Genomic DNA, 19,225 nt, shown 5'->3' on the forward strand with positions numbered 1-19,225 from the left:
TATGTAAATCGAAATAAATTAGGTGTTCCTTCAGATAATTTCGAAAATTGATATCAATCACAAGATATTCAGTATTAGCATGGTTTATCATACATCACCAGGAACACCAAAGAAAGGGGATGAAAGAAATCCGGGAAAACAAAAAGGGAAGGAAAAAGAGGGATTGGAAAAGCTCAGATATATATTTGAGAAAGAATTATATTCCCTGACCTTACACAAAGAAGGTCTCATAATGAGCTGGGATTAATCAATCTTATCATCACCGCAAAACACCAAATCACCCTTCTCAAAAAAACAAAATCGTAATTATTCACAAATTCGTTCAATTTGATGATGCTATGAAATGCAGAATGTGATGTCGAGGTTTAAACAACTGCTCGAATTAGGGTTCCGAATTTGCAATGTTAAGAAATGGGCTTCCCATTTTCGGCCCGGCTCTTAAGCTATGTTTTTGGGCCCGATATTCACTTTGGGCCATCATCTAATATCAGTTCGCCAAGACAAAATTTATCCCTTCCGTTGGAGTCTTGGAGATAGTAAAAAAAATTACTTTGATTCTTTTTCGATTTTAAGCTCAGACTGAAATTTCAAATTTGTGTAGACAAGATCGATTACTTAATTGACTTCAACCATATAAACAAAGTAATGTTGGTGGAGACTGGAGTATTAATATCTAAGGTTCGAGTCTACTGTTATGCTATTTTTAAATTAAAATTCACTTGCCTATAAAGAAGAAAAAGGATGACCTTCATACGATTTTTTAAAATTTCTAATATTAATTTATCTATAAAAACGAAAAATTTTGCAAGTTAATATAAATAGATACGTGAATTGGGGTGAGTTATATTGCTAATATTTTAAATTGTTAACTCTGCTAACTCATCAACGCAGTGTATTAAAAATGTCATCACGATGACATTGAATGTCAACACATAATGTCAATACAATATATTGAAATGTAAAAAAATTATGTGTTGACATTTTAATATCACCGATTTAACATTTTAATACACTGCATTGATGAGTTAGCAAAATTAGCAACCAATGAGTTAACAAAATTAACAACTTAAGAAAGTTAGTAATTGATCACACCTCTACGTGAATTATTTACACATAACTATTAATACAATATCTTTGTCCATTAATAATAATGGTAATAGACAACATAAGTTCTAAAACAAATTTAATAAAATACTCATTATGATCATTATTAGTAAATGTTTCATTTGGATACATCGCTAGCTGAAATATGTACAATATGATAGAAGATGAGTAAAAAAAATGTAGTGAAATATAGTACTCCATGAGATATTAATACTGAACAATATGAATATATAAATTAATAAATGTTTACAACAGATGAAAATGAGTGAAATATTATTAGTACTATAAATTTAGATACATACGATAAACAGAAGACTAGGAGAGAGGGTGTCAAAAGGTGATGGGCTAAACTACTACTCCTAGTAAATTATTTGGCAATCAACACAAAGTCTAAAATAGGACAAAATGAAGTGAAAAAGATGTTGATGTGCCATTAATAGCGTCGACAGCATGTGAATGCCGACATTACTTGACACGTGTCTAACATTAAACCTGTACGACGTCGTTTCATCGCCTTCTCACCCCACAGCTATTTTTTCGCGGTTTTCATCAGATCCTAAGCTACTTTCCCTCAACATTTCCCTTCACATTCACTTCATCACTCTTCACACTTGCATATTCCTTGCTTCTTCACTCGGCTATTCTTTCTCACCTCCCATGGAGGCGATGCACATCACTCCCTCGAGATATCTCGCCGCAAAATTGGTTCACAACAGTGGCATCAACTGTTTTAGGCAGCTGGGATTTGCTTCATTTTCGTCCGGGAAGAGAAAAGATCGTTCCTTTTGTATCAGAGCGAGATCCAATAAGGAAGAGGGTGAGTTTGTGAGAAGGGGCAGCGGGAATGCCAAGAATCAGGAGACGAAGGAGGGAGTTTTGGTGGGAGATGAGAGTGATGAGATTGGCTCTGTTGTTGGCTTTCGCTTCATTCATAATTCTGGTAACCGTTCTTGTTTTTTCATTGCTGCGTTACACAGTTATACTTCGTGTGTTTGTTTTTTTTGAATTTTGCATAATTGTGTTAGATTTTGTAGAAGAGTATGTAGCTATCTGTATGGTTATGATTTGATATATTGTTCCTTATGTCCTCACTCTTACAAATGTCACTGTAGTTTTCTGTCTAATGTTGATGTAATGACTGTAATCTCTCTATCTGTGCTGCTGGGGTTGTGCATAATATAGTGTATTTGCATTAGTGAATTTAGTTATGATAGAGCAATGAGCTCATATAGTTGTTAAGATTAGAGGAAAAGTTGAGGGCTTTCTCAAGTTTTCGTTGATGGACTACAATTAGGTGCACATGGGCGAGAAAAGCTCCTGTTTAGTGGACCGAGAGCTCGTTTCCGGGATATTATGGTTCTGTTTTAATATAAAATGAGTCAAATGTTATGATTACAGTTTCATGTTTCTCAAAAACAGAAAAAAAGAGTGATTCCGTAGCTTGGATATATGTATCGTTCTGCTTTTGGCTTTCCAGTGGAAAAAAGATTACAGTTTATGTTGTAGTATTTGGATGCTTGCTGTTGATTCACCTTGATAAAGCATTGTTCCTGAGTGATTCCAAGAACTATGATATGTTGCGGTGATGTTTGATATATTCACTTACTGTGAACGATGATCAAGAAGATAATGGAACGATCTTACTCCATTTTGTCTCTTCTCTAGATAGTAGTATGAACTTATTTTGTCATTATGAAGATTGTGAGATATAGTGATTTTTGTTGCTGTTATATGAGTTATGGTTATTTGTTTTAGAAAATTTGTTGTGTTGGGGTATTTTGGATGAAACTTTTAGGTGAAATATTACAGTAGTTCAAGTACTATCTGACTATAATTATGTCTAATTTCAGTAAGCAGCGATGACAGAGTCTCGGAAACTCAAGAAGATGAAGCAGAGAATCTGTCTGAAGAAACCAAAAGTAGTGATACAACTTCCCCCCGCACAACCTACAATGTGGTTTTTGTAACTTCTGAAGCAGCCCCTTATTCGAAAACCGGAGGCTTGGGAGATGTCTGTGGCTCCTTACCAATAGCATTGGCTGCACGAGGTCACCGTGTAATGGTTGTATCACCAAGATATATGGATGGAGGTTTATCAGATCAAAAATTTGCCAATGCCGTTGATACTGAAAGGCCGACCAAGATCCATTGCTTTGGTGGTGTACAGGAGGTTGGATTATTCCATGAATACAGGGCTGGAGTTGATTGGGTAAGAAGATCCATCTACATTTATCGAGTCATATGTATAGATAACCGAGTAAAATGTCCTTTTTCCTTTAATTGTGGAATAGTAGAAAGTTACATCTACTTGTTTTGTTATATTTTTTCATATTTAGGTCTTTGTAGACCACCCCTCATACCACCGACCTGGAACTCCATATGGCGATGGTTTTGGTGCGTTTGGTGATAATCAGGTAAATGGTTGATCGTACAGAATCGACATATATATATATATATATTAATGATATAGATATGTACTCAAAGTAATTGATGAATCTTTGCAAGTTATTATGATCAGTCACTTTTTTGATAATTTATAACCTTTTTTGTGAACAGTTCCGGTTCACTTTACTTTGTCACGCAGCTTGTGAAGCTCCCTTAGTGCTGCCGCTGGGAGGTTACACATATGGAGATAAATGTCTATTTATAGCAAACGACTGGCATGCCGGCCTAGTTCCTGTGTACGTGACTTTACAATTTACATCCTCTCTTTTGTGAACGATTCCCGGTTCTTTATTAATGTCTTATATATATTTTAGGCCGTATATGTGTTCCTGCAATGATTTTTCTTTTACAATATGTTTAGCACCCATATAAACTCACAAACCATTAGATCAATGATGTAAATAGTGATTTCCGTTTGTTCAATGATTTTAGGCTCTTAGCCGCAAAATATCGTCCACACGGTGTATACAAGGATGCGCGGAGTATAATTGTGATACATAATCTAGCACATCAGGTGAGTTCTGTTTCATTTCAGTTTAGTAGGCTCTAATGCATTTTTACTTTCTAGTTCTTTTTCGCATACTGTAGAATTTGATTTGCTGAAGAACTGTGGTAATGTGTAAATGACTTTGATTATCATAGTGAAGTAGTAACGACACACAAACTATTCCGTTGTACAGGGTGTGGAACCAGCAGTCACGTATAAGAATTTCGGATTGCCTCCTGGGTGGTACAAGGCGTTGGAATGGGTGTTCCCAACTTGGGCGAGGACACATGCTCTCGACCCTGGTGAAGCAGTCAATGTTCTGAAATCTGCTATAGTCACTGCTGACAGAATAGTGACAGTAAGCCAGGTAATATTATGTTACAAATCACGTTATATCGATCTTATTAGGATCAGTAAGGACTCAGTAGGCTATCAGATTATCAATTTTCTTCGCTTACCAGATATCTTCATGGTTTTCAGCATTTGAATATGTGGCTATGTGAGTTGACCATAAACAAGTCCTCAACTTTCACTGCCTAATTGTCACATTTTCTTACTCTCTTTCGGTTTTCCATGTAGGGTTACGCCTGGGAAATAACCACCCCTGACGGTGGATATGGGTTACAAGAGCTATTAAGCAGTCGGAAATCAGTTTTGACAGGTATGTTGTGTCGACTGTCCGATTAAAGAACATGTAAATTTTGGCTAATCACTCCATATTTTTTCCCTCTTATCATGTTTCTAATAAAAGAAATGAGATTAAAAGACTAGTCCTCGTCAACGAATCATGTTGGTTCTGCTTACAAATAACATGCGACCGTGCAGGAATCACAAACGGAGTTGACACCGAAGAATGGAATCCATCTACTGATCCACATCTTCCTTCTCTCTACTCGATTGACAATCTCTCTGGAAAGGTTGCGAAACTCCAAATTTTTTTAATATAAGTCCAGCACGAGTTAGCTAGTACTGATCCTCTAAATTCTGCTACTGTTCATTCCAGGCTGAGTGTAAAGCTGCGCTGCAAGCAGAACTAGGTCTTCCAGTTCGACCCGATTGTCCTATGGTGAGATTGAGAACATAGTTCTCCTATGTTTTAGTTTACTTAGCCTCGCGTTTTCTCAAAGTTGACGTCTCTCCACAGATTGGGTTTATCGGGAGACTTGACTATCAGAAAGGCGTTGACATTCTTCTTTCAGCCGCCCCACATGTTATGTATGATGATGTCCAATTTGTAAGACTGCTCTTCGTCCGTGTTCAACTAATAACTTCCGCCTTTTTTGAAGATTTTAGTGAGAAGTATCTACTAATCGTCGTACATGTTTAACATTTCAGGTAATGCTCGGATCCGGAGAGAAGCAATACGAAGACTGGATGAGGCAACTAGAATCCACTTATAAGGACAAGTATCGGGGCTGGGTTGGGTTCAACGTCCCGATCTCGCATAGGATTACAGCAGGGTAATTTGATGATCGGTCTAACTAATTTCCCTATGTGAGTATTTATTTGCTGATATGAGTAGAGTTTTTTGCAGCTGTGACATACTCGTGATGCCTTCGAGATTCGAGCCGTGTGGGCTGAACCAGCTGTATGCAATGAGATACGCCACTGTTCCCGTTGTCCACAGCACTGGAGGGCTAAGAGTGAGATCACCTACCTTGATCTACAATCTTTTTTTCCAGTTTATGAATAAATTGTTTTAACATGTCATGTTTCAATTCACCAGGACACGGTCCAAAATTTCGACCCATATGCGAAGGAAGGTGCGGGTGAAGGTACTGGGTATGTGTCACTTCCTTCGACATTTTCCGACCAAGATTTTCTTGTTTACTTAACAAGACCCAAAATGGATTTGGGCCATTATAAATGTAACGATCCGAAACAGATTTTGAGCCACATCTTAAATGAGACGGAAGGATTATACTATATTCGTTTTAATGTTTGAATTTTCTTCACTTCTATGTTTGAAATGTCACAGATGGGCGTTTTCTCCTCTAACGAAAGACAGCTTACTGACGGTAAGTCTATCTCGTGATCATATATGATTCATCGTTCTGATATCGTACGATTTCTCATTTGTCGCTTTGTCTCCCAGGCGCTACAAAGAGCAGTTTTGACGTGCAGAGAGCACAAAACGTCGTGGGAGGGACTAATGAAGCGCGGGATGGAGAAGAACACATCGTGGGACAATGCTGCAGGTCAGTACGAGCAAGTCTTCGACTGGGCCTTCATTGATCCTCCTTACGCTGGCTGAGTTTGCACGAACACGAAAATGGTGCTCGCTCGTTCTTTCTAGTGTTTCGTCTTGATGTCGGGTTTGTGACACGTGTTAGTATTCGTGCTGGTGTTTTCGTGCAACTAATCCGCTCGATTAGTCAATGCCTGATGGTTTAGTTCTGGTTGTAGAAATGCAGATGGATTAGCAAAAGAAGATTGGCAATAAGATGAGAAGTAACAAAAGAGAACTACTACTATACTTCATAATTTCCGTTGATATTCATCAATATTTTGGTGGTTTCTGCTCTTCTACACAAATTTGAAAGTCATAGAACAAGTATAAGAACTAAATATTACTCCTATTATAAAATTTGTGTATTAAAACTTGTCTTTAATAAATGAGACTATTTTTGTAGATGAAACTATTTTTTGTGGTACTTATAGCTATCAATTTTGAGGGAAAAATCAGTAAAATATACGCTTCTATATTATCCTGGTTTTGACAGTCAAACTTTATTTATATTTCTTCATCGTAAATTTGTAGATAACCTATTTTTCAGGTCCTAGATTAAAAAATTGATTAACATTTGCAAACTCAATTATAAGGACGTCGTGATATCATACTACAAAATTCAAATTTTCTCAGACTTTTGCAATTTTATTTGCGAAATTAGAATAAATATTGATTATTATTAGGAAAAATAAATAAAGAAATAAATGTTGAATCTCTATGCAATTGGCCTCCAAAAGGGGGAGAGAATCGAGAGATTCTGGTTTTGGCCGGTGGAAAAGATCTCCTTTTTCCACTTTTCCGACGACTCAAGCCACCTCCCTCAACCCTAAATCCTCCCCCAATTTGAATTCACCCTCCTCAATTTCCCCCAATTTCGACCAGGACTTGGATCCGGATTCATTTTTCGCCACCGGCGAAACGAGAATTCCGACAAAAGGGAATTAGGGTTTTGATCTCGAATCCCCCCTTTTTCCGCAGCTATGAATTCGGATCCAAGTCTGATCCACTACTGCTGCATTGCGAAATCAACCACCATATTAGCCGAATTCAACTCCAAGGACGCCGAGCTCGGCGCGATCGCGGCGAAATGCCTCGAGAAAACGCCGCCGCTCCACGCCACCTTCAGCCACACCGTCCGATCGCAGACATTCGCCTTCATGATCGACGATCCGTTCGCCTATTTCCTGATCTCCGACGAGAAATTGAAGAAATCCGAGGGTTTGACGTTTCTGGGGAGCGTGAGGGATGCTTTCGTTAAGGATTTCAACGGTGTTAGCAAGCTGGAGAGGCTGAGTTCCCATTGCTTCCAGGGCGAATTCAGCCCTGTTTTCCGGCAGCTGATTGGCCCGGCGTTGTATCACATGGATGGAATTGAGTCCCCAAAAGGGCAGAGAATGGGGGAAAATGGGAGCTTTCAATACGGGTCGGGTCCAATTCGCGGAAGGAGCAGGCTCAGTGTGGAAAATGGGTCGAGCAAGATGAAGAAGAATGCATTGCTTGAGGAATTCAAGATGGATGGGAGAAGAAATGGGGAGAGAGAGGTTGATGACAGCAGTGGCAACGCCACCCCCCTTTGTCCGAGCCCCGGGTTCAGTTCGACCTCGCATAAGAACAGAGGGCTCTATTCTGGGGAACTGAATTGCCAGCAAAAGGCTAAGAAGGTTTGGAAGAAGCAAGTTTGGGTGATTCTTTCGCTCGATTTGATCGCTTGTGCAATCTTGTTTGTTGTATGGCTGTGGGTTTGCAGGGGCCTGAAATGCATGGAGAGCTGAAATAGCTTTGGTTTGATTACATTTGGGTGATTTCTTATACTTGGTGATATATAATATGTTGGTTGAGTTTCTTTGTTGAAATGAAAAGCATCCATTTCCTGTTATAATGCAGGACTGGTATCCCTTGTGTATTTGATGTGATTATTGTGCTTCAAACTTGTGTATACAAACTCGTTTTAATAGGATTCCCAGCCTGTTTATGGAGGTTTTTGATGATGGAGTGGATTGAACGCCTGGTAAGTTGCTGGGCTCTATTGCTTTGTCAGTGGTGGGGCGAATCTTGGCCTTGTGTTTGATCTGCTGCGTTGTTTTGCTCGGTTTGGTTGTGGCTGTCAGATGAAACACCAACTGAGTTGCAGGATCTGAATTGTATTTGTGCTTTTTGAGTCTTGTATAAATCGAGTTTTTCTTCTTGTTGGTTGTTGTCACGCAATATGTTTTTGGATCCCGTGTTCCTGTTTCTGGTTCGCGTTGATCTTGTTTCTGTATCGCATCACAACTTTCAAGTATAAACGCGACTGGTAATTTGTCATTGCTTGATCTTTTTGGATCCTCTGTTTCTCACCTGTGCCGTTTTGTTCAGCAATTGTAACTTATTTTGGAGAGGGAGTGTTTGAGCTTTTCAAGTTCATTGAATCGAGCTTTACAATCTTTACTGGGAACAAAATAAACCGAGTAGAAACTTGGGAACAGAATCGAGAAACGACAAAACAACGAAACGAAACGTCCAAAGTAAATCTAGATTTAAACTGGAATTGGAATGCAAAAGGGCATAGCTGTAACAGTTTATCACGACGTACAGAAAATTTTTACCAAATCGAGTTTAACCAGCTATATGTCACCGTCGGTCGAAGTTTCTCCTACTCTCTATACTCATAAGTTACAGCCACTATACAGCACAATAATACAGTAATAATAATTAAACAAAACTAAAACTTGGACAATAAATTGTACTCCAGAGATTGCACAGATGCAGGGCAATGGGCATTAAAATCAACCGCATGGAGTGAGCTTCTTATTGCCTGCTCCGCGAGGGTTGTCGTCCTTCCAGTCATCCCACGCCCTAGCCTTATCTTGGGCAGCATCATCATCCTCGTCATCATCATCCTCGCTTGGCCTCTGTAGCAGCTTGTTATCCGTGTGCCATGACGTGTTAGCTTCTTCAATGATCTTCTTGGTATCTTCTTGCCACTTATTCATAATCTCCATCTCCTTCAACCCAGCTTCCTCTATGCTCATGGTTGGTAATCTGGCAATTAAATAAATTTCAGAGACCTTCAAGCAATCACAGCAGATTTTTCATCCTTTTGCTTGTCAGTTCAGTTTTATGATTTACTAAAGTACCTGTAGTGAGGCTGGAAAACTTTAGCTGCGATTCTCTCCCTTTCACTTGTTGGGTTTTTGGCCACAAGGCTTGCAGGTCCAAATAGCATTGGCTGATGTTTGTGTTCATGAGCCTGTGAAACTGCCGCTCTACCCTCTATCACATCTTGAGCAAAAGTAGCACATGTGATTGGAGTTGCAGGTTTTGTAAATCGAGACCTTGTTGCTGCATCACGATGCCAGGCTTCTGCTCTTTCAGCACGTTCATCGAGAATGGACTGTGCAAGCTCATTATTCCCTTCCTGCGGAAGATGTAACCACAAAAGATAAGTTGCATTCAAATGTTGCATATGCTACACAACTCATAGTATACACTAAGCTGCATGTCACGTTTAAATATTTGGTGAAGTGATTGAGCTGACTAAATAGGCATAATTCAATAACCTATTGCATGGAACATGTGTATGTATATATGTCGCAACACACTATTCCAGCATTCCTGAGATCTAAATAATAACCACAATTTCTCAAATCTAAAGTAGCTCCACTTCACAAGTTGATACCTTTGACTGTCTTTCCCTAACAGCAAGGAGCATCTCTTCCTCTTGCTTCAACATTTCCAGTAGATCAAATGCCTGTGATATACAAATACCTGGTTATTAACACAGGTGTAAATGGGGAAATTTAAGTCCACACACAGAACTGGTGTATACTCAAGATGCTGGAATTCCAGACTAACCTTACAGAGTGCCAAGGAGATGGTGGTCAGCCATGCCTGAGGAGAATATCACTATATCAGGAAATTAGATAATTGAAACAGAATAAAGGTAAAAGCAGAGACCGGAAATACATCAATAATGCCTACAACCCTTGATATTTAGCATCCCTAACATTATTTAATTAGAACTTTGTACTTCACCAAAAATAATGCAGAACTCATGAGATAACTGACCTCCCTCTCCTCCTCCCCATCATCATCATCAAAATCCTCTTCCTCGGACACAACAGGAGTAGATAACGCAGATGCCCTAGTTGAACGCCCACGCCGTTCCTTCCGCTCCCTTATTTCAATCAATTTTGACTCAGCAGCTTTCTGACGTTTGAAACGTGCAATCTGAGTGCCAAATACAGTTAGATACACCACACTACTGCTAGAGACATTTCCAAAAGGCATTTTGTTAAAACAAGAAAACAGTAGTAGAAAATAAAAAAAATACTCCAGCTATAAAATAATGAATCATAGACAGTAAAGGGCAACATAGATAATATCTAAACCTACCTTTTGGGCTCTCCTATCAGCAAATGTTTTACCAGTAGCTTGCGCAAGTGATTCTAGTTCTTCTTTTGGTACAAGTTCCATTGCCTCACAAAAAGAGAAAAATTCCTGATAGCAATGGAAAGCCAAATCCAACATCATTACAACATGAATAACTTCACCAAGCCTATAATTAGACAGAACAAAAACCAGAAACACAGCACATAAAAGATCATTTGTTGTAATCCCACAAGAAATGAGTACCTTCAGCTTGGCCTGTGAAACATTTAGAATTTCAATCCTATCTTCCTCAGAAATTTTCTCAGTTAGCTCACCAAGATAATATGGAACCTGTATGAAAAAAATCACCAATTAGTACTATATTTTCCTCGACAAACCTAACCCAACAGAACAAAGATTCAAGCATTCTATAGCGGAGCAAACTATAGAGCAAACATAAAGTAATGATTTTTATAAATTTAGCTTTCTAAATATCTACTGAAAACTGCTTTACAACAATTGCAATCAGTCTTTCGAGGTGAAACAAATTAAACAAGAGATTACCATTACAGAAATAGACTATACTACCGCATACAATCCATGCTTTCAGGTAGTTACCAACCATAATATGATTCTGACATTTTGGGCATCAATTAACAATACAATTAGCAAAATCACTAATCAAATACCACTTACGAGAATATATTTGAGGTTTGCGGTACTGATATCATCTTTCGTCTCATTAAGCGAAAACAACCCTAATTTCCCAATCATTTCCTCGCATTTCCTCAACAATTCGCAGCCTTTCTTCACCGTATCCTAATCACAGGATTTGACACAATAAGCTCATCTAGCTCGAGATCCAAAGATGTGAATTAATCATACAGAAACACCAATTCCACGGAAACCTGATCGACGGAAGAATCGGAGGCGGCTTGGTGGATTTTCCGAGCCTGCTCGAAAATACGGGGAAGAGACAATTCGTCCATGTTTAATTCCCCCATACCTGCACAATTTGAAAACCCTAGAAATTGAAATTGAGCTAAATCAAAAAATCTAGAAGGCGCTTACGGAAATGGTTGTTCAGAGCAACTGAAATAGTAATCCTTCACCACCGGCGTATGTTAGCATCTAGCGACGAGGTAATTCTAGAAACTATAAGTTGAGTATGATTTTAATTCTTTTTGTAAATGCCCACTAAGCCAGGCCCAATAGTATTTCTATTTTCTCAAATGTTTAGCTACACATTTATTCTAGTGACGACTCGAATTTACGTTTTACCGGACTGAGCTGCAATTCATCGTTCTAATAATTATACTTTTACCTAACATGTGAATGTAACGCACAAAACACACACAAAAGCAGACCTGAATTTTCCCTCGTGTAGCCGCCTCTTTGCAACGCAGCTCACGGGCGTCTCGTATCGATGGAACGGGTTTGTAACACCGTGTTGCTGATGCCCTGCTTGTCCATAAAGCAGGCCCAATTGTGTTTCTGCTTAGACCATTTATTCTGATCAAAAGACCCATTTCCCTTGGCCCATTTGAGGCCCATTTTAAACTTTTTATTTTTGAGGGGATCTATTTTAAATGGCTTTGAATGGTATATTTGAATGGCTTTGATGCATGTGAACATAAACAAATTATAGGATAAGAAAGCCTTTGAGAATCTTTAATTAAGGACTCTCTTAAGCTAAATTTATTACCTTTCGGATAAATGTGAACCGAGACTCCTATTCGCGGACGGACTAAAATGAAAAACAGGACTCCTATTTATAAGTACGGAGGGAGTAATTTTTAAAATGGCATATGAACACATTGAACTACACTTTATTGTAATTTTTAAAATGGCATATGAACACATTGAACTACACTTTATTTTATGCATGGGTTTTGCTGTAAAAGCAATGTAATGGTGGGATCCCAACTTTGTCAGCCAAACCCAGATTCCAAGGGCAGATCTTGCATTAAATTAATAATTATTTCCCTTAAGTTTACTGATTCCAAATTATTAAATATTCAATGGGCCAATAATATTCTAGATTTGTATAATCAAAAGGGGACACTTCAAAAGGCTGTAATCAAAAGTTTCACAATCACATAACACACTTTATTTCTTTAAAAGAATAATGCTTTGAAATCTTGGTTCGAAAATAAATTTTAGTATGTCGCATTTGGTCCAATGATATCGACTTGAGAGTTGCCTCCACAAATAACAACTCTGACCATTAATAAAATGTATATAAAAAATCAATTAATATGTATATTCATAGTATATTTCACTAAATACAACATGAAACAGTTTCATGGGTGACCTACTATTGGGCTTGGTCTTCTCTCTCTCATCATCATAATGATATTGGATATGATCAACATATCTTGATTTTGGTCTTCATCAAAATTAAATGCACCTAACAAATCTCAACATCGATGGGGCAGAGCTCAATCCCTCTAAATGTCTAGGGCACATGGTCAGTTATGTGATTGTGGTACCAAAAATTGACCTCCAAATTTTTTAACATTTTTTTTACTAGTAATGTATAATGAATCATGAAACTCATTTTATTAGTCGTTTGAGATGGATGAAAATGAGGACGAATGCTTGAATGACTATTTTAGCACGATGGTGACGTAAGTTATTTTGATGCAACGCCAAGATTCACACCCCAGAACGAAATTTTTAGATCTGCAAATGTGATTGTAGACTACTAATTAAATGAACACAAACCTCTTCAACCGATAGATTGAAAATTAAGTCACTTTATTTTTTGTACTTGTGAATTATAAAGATAGATGTTTGTAAATGAAAAATAGTAAATAGTTGTATAAGTATCAAACATTGTGTATTAACACAAATAGTAAGTGCTAGAAAAACAAGGGCAAATATAAAAATAGACATGAAGTTTCATCAAACTGTAGTTTGTCACGTAACTTTAAAAATCAGCCAAAAAAATTATGAAGTTTAGATTTATTCTCAATTATCTCACGACAAAAATTAAAATCAAGCATGTATAGTATATTTTTCACATTTTGCCACCAAACAATGTTCCCTTTTCATGATAAGTCTATATTGTCTAATTTATCAGTCTTCATGATAAGTCTATATTGTCTAATTTATCAGTCGTAGCGTGTACGTATAATTTTTCGGTTTTCGAATCATATACAATTTCACCAAAAAATTATCATGAGAACAAATTCAAACTTCACTGTATCTCCGGTTGATTTTCAAAATTGTGAGACAATCCAAAATTTGGCCAAAACTATTTTTTTAATTTTTTTTTTTTTCAATTTAACCAAAAAAACAAACATATAAGGTGAATTGAATAATACAAACTCCAATAATTAATAGAGGAAAGTTAAGGTTATTTTAGCAAAGTGTAGTGGTCCATGCTCTTGAAACTGATGTTGGTGGTCAATCTCAATCAAATTTACATCTATAGAAAATTGTGTAACCTAATCAAGTTGGAATGTTCAATTTTGATCCAAGCTCGAAGTAGAGAATAATCATAGCAATGATGAGAAAATATTCTTTGGGATCACAGATTTCATTTTCACATATGTATTGGTTTATGTATAATATATATGTGTATATATTTCCATGTTGTGGGGCTTGGAGAGAGAGAGATTGACAGCCAGGACAACCTGGAAAGATCACAGTACACATAAACTGTTTGATAAAATGCCAGAGAGATTTAGGATTGCTTTGTACCTCTGTTTTTTCGAGTGTCCGTGTTGACAAAGCTGCCAAGAATCTGGCCCATCTTGCTTCACACATTCAGAAGCATCAACTGAACCAAGATTAAGGAAAATGTGAAGCGAAAAAGGTGTTCCTAAAAAGTGGGTTTTCATGGGCCAGCTCTGGAAATTAGAAAAGAGAGATATTATAATAGGCGTAGGTGAATAATCAGTGTGTTTTTTTCCCACTTATATTTCAGTTTGTTAGACACTTTTTAACAGAACTTCAGAGCTCACACGTGGAGAAAGCCATGATTTTTGAGGGTTCATCAAGGATTCAATTCTTCCCTTTTCTGTTTCTGCTGCTTGGTTTAGTTGAAAAGGGGAATTGAGGGTTCTTGCTCTTGCTTTAGCTGAGAGATGGCAGAGAAGAGTGTTTGATGAGCAATTGGCCTCAATTCTTGTAAGTAATTTCTAGCTGATGATGATTTACTCTTAGCTTTTCAAATTTTGTGTTTTAGTTGCTTTCTGTTAATTGTTTCTAGTGATGATTTTCTGGGGGAGTGTGATTGAGATTTAGGTATTGCAATATATTTGGCCTGTGATTTTTGAATTTTAGCTGATTTTGGTAATTCTTGTATGCTGATTGCAATACTTAATTGTCCAGATTTGGGCTGGTCTTATAATTGTTGGGTGATGGTCTGATGATGGATGAGAAGGGAATGTCAGGTTCCATCACCGTCGTATCCAAGGACAGGATCGATACGTTGTATCCGATGTTGTTTGGTGTTTCTTGTGCATTTTTTGCTCTGAGGCTGCTGCCACAGCCTGAACTGTGTGATGACAAGTGGTCACTAGTTAGAACTAGAATGCTTGAAGGGAGTAGTCATCTCTTAGGATTACTCGTGTGGAGGGTTCAAAGGGATGAGGCGGAGAGGATAAAATCCGACCTTCTTCAGAAGCTCGTGGATGCAGAGAAACAGGTTGAAGAATTGAAGAAGAGAAGAAGCGAGGATGCAAGAGCCAACGAGAAAGTTGTGAGAATAGTTGCCACTCGGGAGCAGAGCTGGTCCGATGAGAGAAAGAAGCTCAGGCAGCAAATCGGCGGCCTTATGAATGATTTGAGAGTTGTGAAGATGAAGAGTGAAAGATCAATTGCTGAATTGAATCAAAAATTGAAGGAAAATGAAGCTATTATGCATTTGAAGGACAAATCCGTCGAGGAAGTGGAGCTCAAGAGAGTGGAAATCGAAGGAAAAGTGAAGAAGGCTGAGAATCTTGTGGAAGAGATGAGAGAGAACGCACAGCGTGAAGCTCAACGCCATGCCACTGAAATCTTGAAGCATAAGACAGCATTCATTGAGCTCGTATCCAGTCAGAGACAGCTTGAAGCAGAGATGAGTCGGGCTGTTAGGCAGGTCGAGGTAGCAAAGCAAGAGCTTGATTCAGTTTTGGATCAGAAAGAGCAGGCTGTCTTGATGGCTCAGAAACTGTCGATGGAAATTGTTAAAATGCGTCAAGAATTGGACCAGAAAGACCAGATTTTGTCGACTATGCTGAGAAAATCGAAATTAGATACAGCTGAGCTTTTGAAGGAAGTAAAATCATCTAAGACGAAGAGACAGCAATCTGAGCTAGAAACAGCACGATGGAAGACAGTTTCTGACTCTAAACACGATAGGCAATCGCTAAGGAACATGTTGTCCAAGCATGTAAGTGTGAAGTCAGATATATTCTCAGGCGGAAAAGGCGGGCAATTTAAGGCTACAATGTCACTGGATGCTGGAAACCGCAGAATGGCAGAGGGTGATCATCGCAAGTTTGAGCAACCAGAAGCTAATCTAATAAACGGCCCGTATTTGACTGCACGAACTGATGAACCACGTAAGATCTCTAAGCATTAAACTTGCTTTCCCGAGACACTTATACATCAATTTTGTTAATAACTCCTCTTTGTGCCTATTGAATTTGTAACTAGTTCTTTTTTTTTTTTGTAATTCATTTTAGAGTCCGTAGCTGATTTCGACCGCTTGGAGAACTGGGCGAACTCGGAGGCAGTGATTTCACTTCAGCAAAGGCATAACCTTGAAATAGATGCTTTTGTGGATGAATTAAGGCTCAAGGACGAAAAGTTGGAAGCTTTGCGTTGGCGTTTGTTGAGCATGGAAATAGAGTTAAAGAGGTTGCAGTCACACATCGAAGGGACGGATCATGAGATTACACAGCTGAGGAAGGAGAATACGAGGCTCGAAGCTCTACTGCTGGACCGCGAGACAGAATTACATTCATTAAAAAAGCAGCTATTGATGCAGTTCAATCCTCCAAATCTCCAGAAGTTGAACTTCGAATCCTCTCCACACGACGCAGCTGTGGACCATAACACGGTATGGTCGAGCGTCAAGGTCATCAAAAGGAAACCAGGGAAGCGAAGGCAAGAGATGAAGGCTACTACAGAAGAAATTCCTCCAGCAGCCGAGAATGAAAAGGTGCATGAAATTCCGGCTGATGAGCAGCTCAAGGATATAGTTCTGACGCTTAAATACCCGCATAAGGAGATCCAAGATGGGAAAGCTGCATACTTAGAACCTAACCATGTCAGACAGGGAAGTCTTGGTTCAGATGACACAGTGAATGTCGAAACAACGACATCAGCAGGCGAAGGAACAAGTAAAAAGAGTAACTCTGCGTTGAAATTGGATATCCATGCCCTTGGAGTCTCGTACAAGATCAAGAGACTTAAGCAGCAATTTCTAATGCTTGAGAGGTTGATGGGGAAGCAAGAAGACAGCAAAAACAACAACACGGATGTTGCAGTGAAGGCATTATATGCCTTCACATCACTCCTAAATAAGCAGGCTGATCGATACCAGTCACTTCAGGGGAAAATCGATGAACTCTGTCAAAGAATGGTATGAAGCAACCTTATTATAACACATCAACCTCATTTTACTCATGAGTAACCCAAATCTAGATTTTTCTGAAATGTGCAGGATGAGAAAAACCTGAATCTGAGCTGCCGGGGCTCTGCTGTTGCAAGAACAGACGATGAAACCAAAAGGCTAGAGCACTTTCTTGAAGAAACCTTTCAGTTACAGAGATATACAGTTGCCACAGGACAAAAACTGATGGAGGTTCAAACCAAGATTGCCTCTGGATTTGTTGATTTTGCAGAAAAGATCGATCAACCTGAGAGCTTCGACATGAAGAGATTTGCAGATAGTATCAGAACACTCTTCAGAGAAGTTCAGAGGGGCCTTGAAGTTCGAATTTCTCGAATTATCGGGGATCTTGAGGGAACCCTAGCATGTGATGGTATCATACATCTCAAAAAATAGCATGGAAACTGTTAATAATAAGAAGATGAGGCCAATAGTATAGTTTCTTATGTCTCACTGTAGAATTACTAATGTAAACACACCATAGTCTACCCATTTTCAGTCTTTTTTAATTTTTCATTCTCATATTATTGATTGCGTTTTAGTGAGCAAATGAAAGTGAGTCCAAAAAAGGTTCAAATGTGCATGAAGTTATCCTATAGGAGAAGTTATTATCCTCAAATTGCTCTAATGATCTACATAGAGGTAATAAGTTGTGATGACTTATTCAATGTGTTAGTACATAAATATAGGATTGTAAATCGAGTCTTCATAAGCAAAATCAATGAATTTTTCATGAGTTTTTGCTGCTGAAATGGATTTCTTATTTTTGTTCCACTTTCAGATGATTATTGGATCAATAATTTCCTTGACATTCTTGCAAAATTTCTTGATGTGTACTATGCTTTGTGCAAAGTTATGCATTTATCAAAACCAATTATGACAAAATTTCTTGATGTGTACTATGCTTTGTGCAAAGTTATGCATTTATCAAAACTAATTATGAAAGATAAGTGTTGTGAATTTGTGATATATTGAACACTGGACGAAAAAGTAATATAAACAAAAATATTCCTAGAAATAAAAACTTTAATAATAGTTGAACGAATTTAATGACCAAACATTGTGAAACATTTTGAGGGAAAAAAGCTTGGAGTATAAACAGTTATGCTATCGTGAAATGTAAACATTCCAAACACAAACACTCTCAAAACATTTGGTAGGGGCTCTTCGAAGGATCTCCCTCCATATTTCTCGTGGTACTTACATATATTGCAAAAAGAAAAGTAGTAAAAGGAAATTATGTTTAGAGAGTGTTTGAAAAGTAAGAACGACAGAGATAGGATGATAATAAGTAGTACTTCTAGTATTCCTTTAAAGCTAAAAACTAGTACACATATTTATAGCAGTGCATTTGCATCAAATTCTAATGAGAGATCCTATGTATTGGCATCAAATCCTAACAACATTCATAGCAACAACTCTAATTATAAAACCCAAACACAGATCTACTAATTAAATTATCAGCCAAACCATATTTGTAATTAATTATTAAGACATATTTTATCTAAACAATGGGGTACCCGGTCGTGGATAAGTGAACCTATATACTAAAATTAGATAGAAATTATAAATTTGTATTGGAACCTAATGTCAATTATGACCTTTTTACTTTAATATTACGAATCATATATCGACAAAATTGACCAATCTATACATTCGACATAACAACATTGATAGCATAAAATTCTAACGAGTTGACTAATCTATACATTCGACATAACAAAATTGATAGCATAAAATTCTAACGAGAAATCGTGTGGTAGGATCCACCATTCGTTCCCGCCGTCGCCTTCGTGGCAATTAATATGATTTGTGCCCCTAACTTATTTGTTTTGTGTTTTCAATTAATAAGTACTTTAAAAAAGTTGTAATCGACGTTAAACCGCTCCCGCACGGATTCGTCGAATTAAGGCCTGACGAAAACCGTATGCGACGTCTCGAGATTCATATCTCGGCACAAAATCCGGAGCGGCACCGATTTATCCGGTCAAAAGCC

At 38.0% G+C, this 19,225-nt stretch overlaps 4 protein-coding genes and 2 non-coding genes across 10 annotated transcripts; 3 read left to right on the forward strand and 3 right to left on the reverse strand.

Moving 5' to 3' along the window:
• Positions 1-23: 23 nt before the first annotated feature.
• Positions 24-105, reverse strand: LOC125217245 (small nucleolar RNA snoR53Y). Its single transcript, XR_007175662.1, has one exon. It is a non-coding gene; the product is annotated as a small nucleolar RNA snoR53Y (small nucleolar RNA).
• Positions 106-165: 60 nt separating this feature from the next.
• Positions 166-267, reverse strand: LOC125217238 (small nucleolar RNA snoR69Y). Its single transcript, XR_007175655.1, has one exon. It is a non-coding gene; the product is annotated as a small nucleolar RNA snoR69Y (small nucleolar RNA).
• Positions 268-1,659: 1,392 nt separating this feature from the next.
• LOC125216332 (soluble starch synthase 1, chloroplastic/amyloplastic-like) lies at positions 1,660-6,553 on the forward strand. 2 transcript variants are annotated; one of them, XM_089068325.1, is made up of 15 exons: positions 1,660-2,044; positions 2,955-3,313; positions 3,441-3,518; positions 3,661-3,785; positions 3,982-4,063; positions 4,230-4,403; positions 4,616-4,697; positions 4,862-4,953; positions 5,040-5,102; positions 5,181-5,270; positions 5,372-5,496; positions 5,571-5,679; positions 5,763-5,904; positions 6,015-6,054; positions 6,132-6,272. In XM_089068325.1, exons 1-14 carry the CDS (start codon positions 1,762-1,764, stop codon positions 6,032-6,034), a joined length of 1,824 nt encoding a protein of 607 aa, XP_088924451.1. In that variant the 5' UTR covers positions 1,660-1,761; the 3' UTR covers positions 6,035-6,054; positions 6,132-6,272. The 2 variants fall into 2 exon arrangements, with proteins under 2 accessions (XP_088924451.1, XP_047973981.1); XM_048118024.2 differs by having other exon boundaries at positions 1,666-2,044; positions 5,763-5,818; positions 6,132-6,553.
• Positions 6,554-6,975: 422 nt separating this feature from the next.
• LOC125216603 (phytolongin Phyl2.2-like) lies at positions 6,976-8,570 on the forward strand. Its single transcript, XM_048118354.2, has one exon. It carries the CDS (start codon positions 7,247-7,249, stop codon positions 8,036-8,038), a length of 792 nt encoding a protein of 263 aa, XP_047974311.1. The 5' UTR covers positions 6,976-7,246; the 3' UTR covers positions 8,039-8,570.
• A 189-nt stretch (positions 8,571-8,759) lies between these two features.
• LOC125217022 (PP2A regulatory subunit TAP46-like) lies at positions 8,760-11,816 on the reverse strand. 3 transcript variants are annotated; one of them, XM_048118842.2, is made up of 10 exons: positions 11,688-11,816; positions 11,525-11,640; positions 11,313-11,435; positions 10,881-10,967; positions 10,641-10,745; positions 10,314-10,475; positions 10,101-10,136; positions 9,925-9,996; positions 9,383-9,663; positions 8,760-9,287 (listed from the first exon to the last, which is right to left on the reverse strand). In XM_048118842.2, the coding sequence occupies exons 2-10, from the start codon at positions 11,618-11,620 to the stop codon at positions 9,032-9,034; spliced, it is 1,218 nt and encodes a 405-aa protein (XP_047974799.1). In that variant the 5' UTR covers positions 11,621-11,640; positions 11,688-11,816; the 3' UTR covers positions 8,760-9,031. The 3 variants fall into 3 exon arrangements, with proteins under 3 accessions (XP_047974799.1, XP_047974798.1, XP_047974797.1); XM_048118841.2 differs by having other exon boundaries at positions 11,525-11,622; positions 11,688-11,814; XM_048118840.2 differs by having other exon boundaries at positions 11,525-11,757.
• Positions 11,817-14,086: 2,270 nt separating this feature from the next.
• Positions 14,087-17,738, forward strand: LOC125215365 (uncharacterized). 2 transcript variants are annotated; one of them, XM_048116763.2, is made up of 4 exons: positions 14,087-14,753; positions 14,958-16,174; positions 16,298-17,199; positions 17,262-17,400. In XM_048116763.2, the coding sequence occupies exons 2-4, from the start codon at positions 14,995-14,997 to the stop codon at positions 17,283-17,285; spliced, it is 2,106 nt and encodes a 701-aa protein (XP_047972720.1). In that variant the 5' UTR covers positions 14,087-14,753; positions 14,958-14,994; the 3' UTR covers positions 17,286-17,400. The 2 variants fall into 2 exon arrangements, with proteins under 2 accessions (XP_047972720.1, XP_047972719.1); XM_048116762.2 differs by having other exon boundaries at positions 14,091-14,753; positions 17,281-17,738.
• Positions 17,739-19,225: the final 1,487 nt, after the last annotated feature.

The sequence above is a fragment of the Salvia hispanica genome, chromosome 3 (assembly GCF_029641045.1).
Source record: "Salvia hispanica isolate PSC_SH4W2 chromosome 3, Shi_PSC_v1, whole genome shotgun sequence".
Classification (NCBI taxonomy): domain Eukaryota; kingdom Viridiplantae; phylum Streptophyta; class Magnoliopsida; order Lamiales; family Lamiaceae; genus Salvia; species Salvia hispanica.

Bases quoted from the DNA above. Each gene is read 5' to 3' on its own strand.
- LOC125216332 (XM_048118024.2), top strand. From the start codon at position 1,762: ATGGAGGCGATGCACATCACTCCCTCGAGATATCTCGCCGCAAAATTG. The intron at 3,786-3,981 runs GTACGTGACTTT...CAATGATTTTAG, and splicing joins CATGCCGGCCTAGTTCCTGT to GCTCTTAGCCGCAAAATATC. The intron at 4,954-5,039 runs GTTGCGAAACTC...TGTTCATTCCAG, and splicing joins TTGACAATCTCTCTGGAAAG to GCTGAGTGTAAAGCTGCGCT.
- LOC125216603 (XM_048118354.2), top strand. From the start codon at position 7,247: ATGAATTCGGATCCAAGTCTGATCCACTACTGCTGCATTGCGAAATCA.
- LOC125217022 (XM_048118842.2), bottom strand. From the start codon at position 11,620: ATGGGGGAATTAAACATGGACGAATTGTCTCTTCCCCGTATTTTCGAG. The intron at 11,436-11,524 runs GTTTCCGTGGAA...TCCTGTGATTAG, and splicing joins CCGATTCTTCCGTCGATCAG to GATACGGTGAAGAAAGGCTG. The intron at 10,137-10,313 runs GTCAGTTATCTC...TATTCTCCTCAG, and splicing joins ATGGGGAGGAGGAGAGGGAG to GCATGGCTGACCACCATCTC.
- LOC125215365 (XM_048116762.2), top strand. From the start codon at position 14,995: ATGATGGATGAGAAGGGAATGTCAGGTTCCATCACCGTCGTATCCAAG. The intron at 16,175-16,297 runs GTAAGATCTCTA...AATTCATTTTAG, and splicing joins TGCACGAACTGATGAACCAC to AGTCCGTAGCTGATTTCGAC. The intron at 17,200-17,280 runs GTATGAAGCAAC...TGAAATGTGCAG, and splicing joins ATGAACTCTGTCAAAGAATG to GATGAGAAAAACCTGAATCT.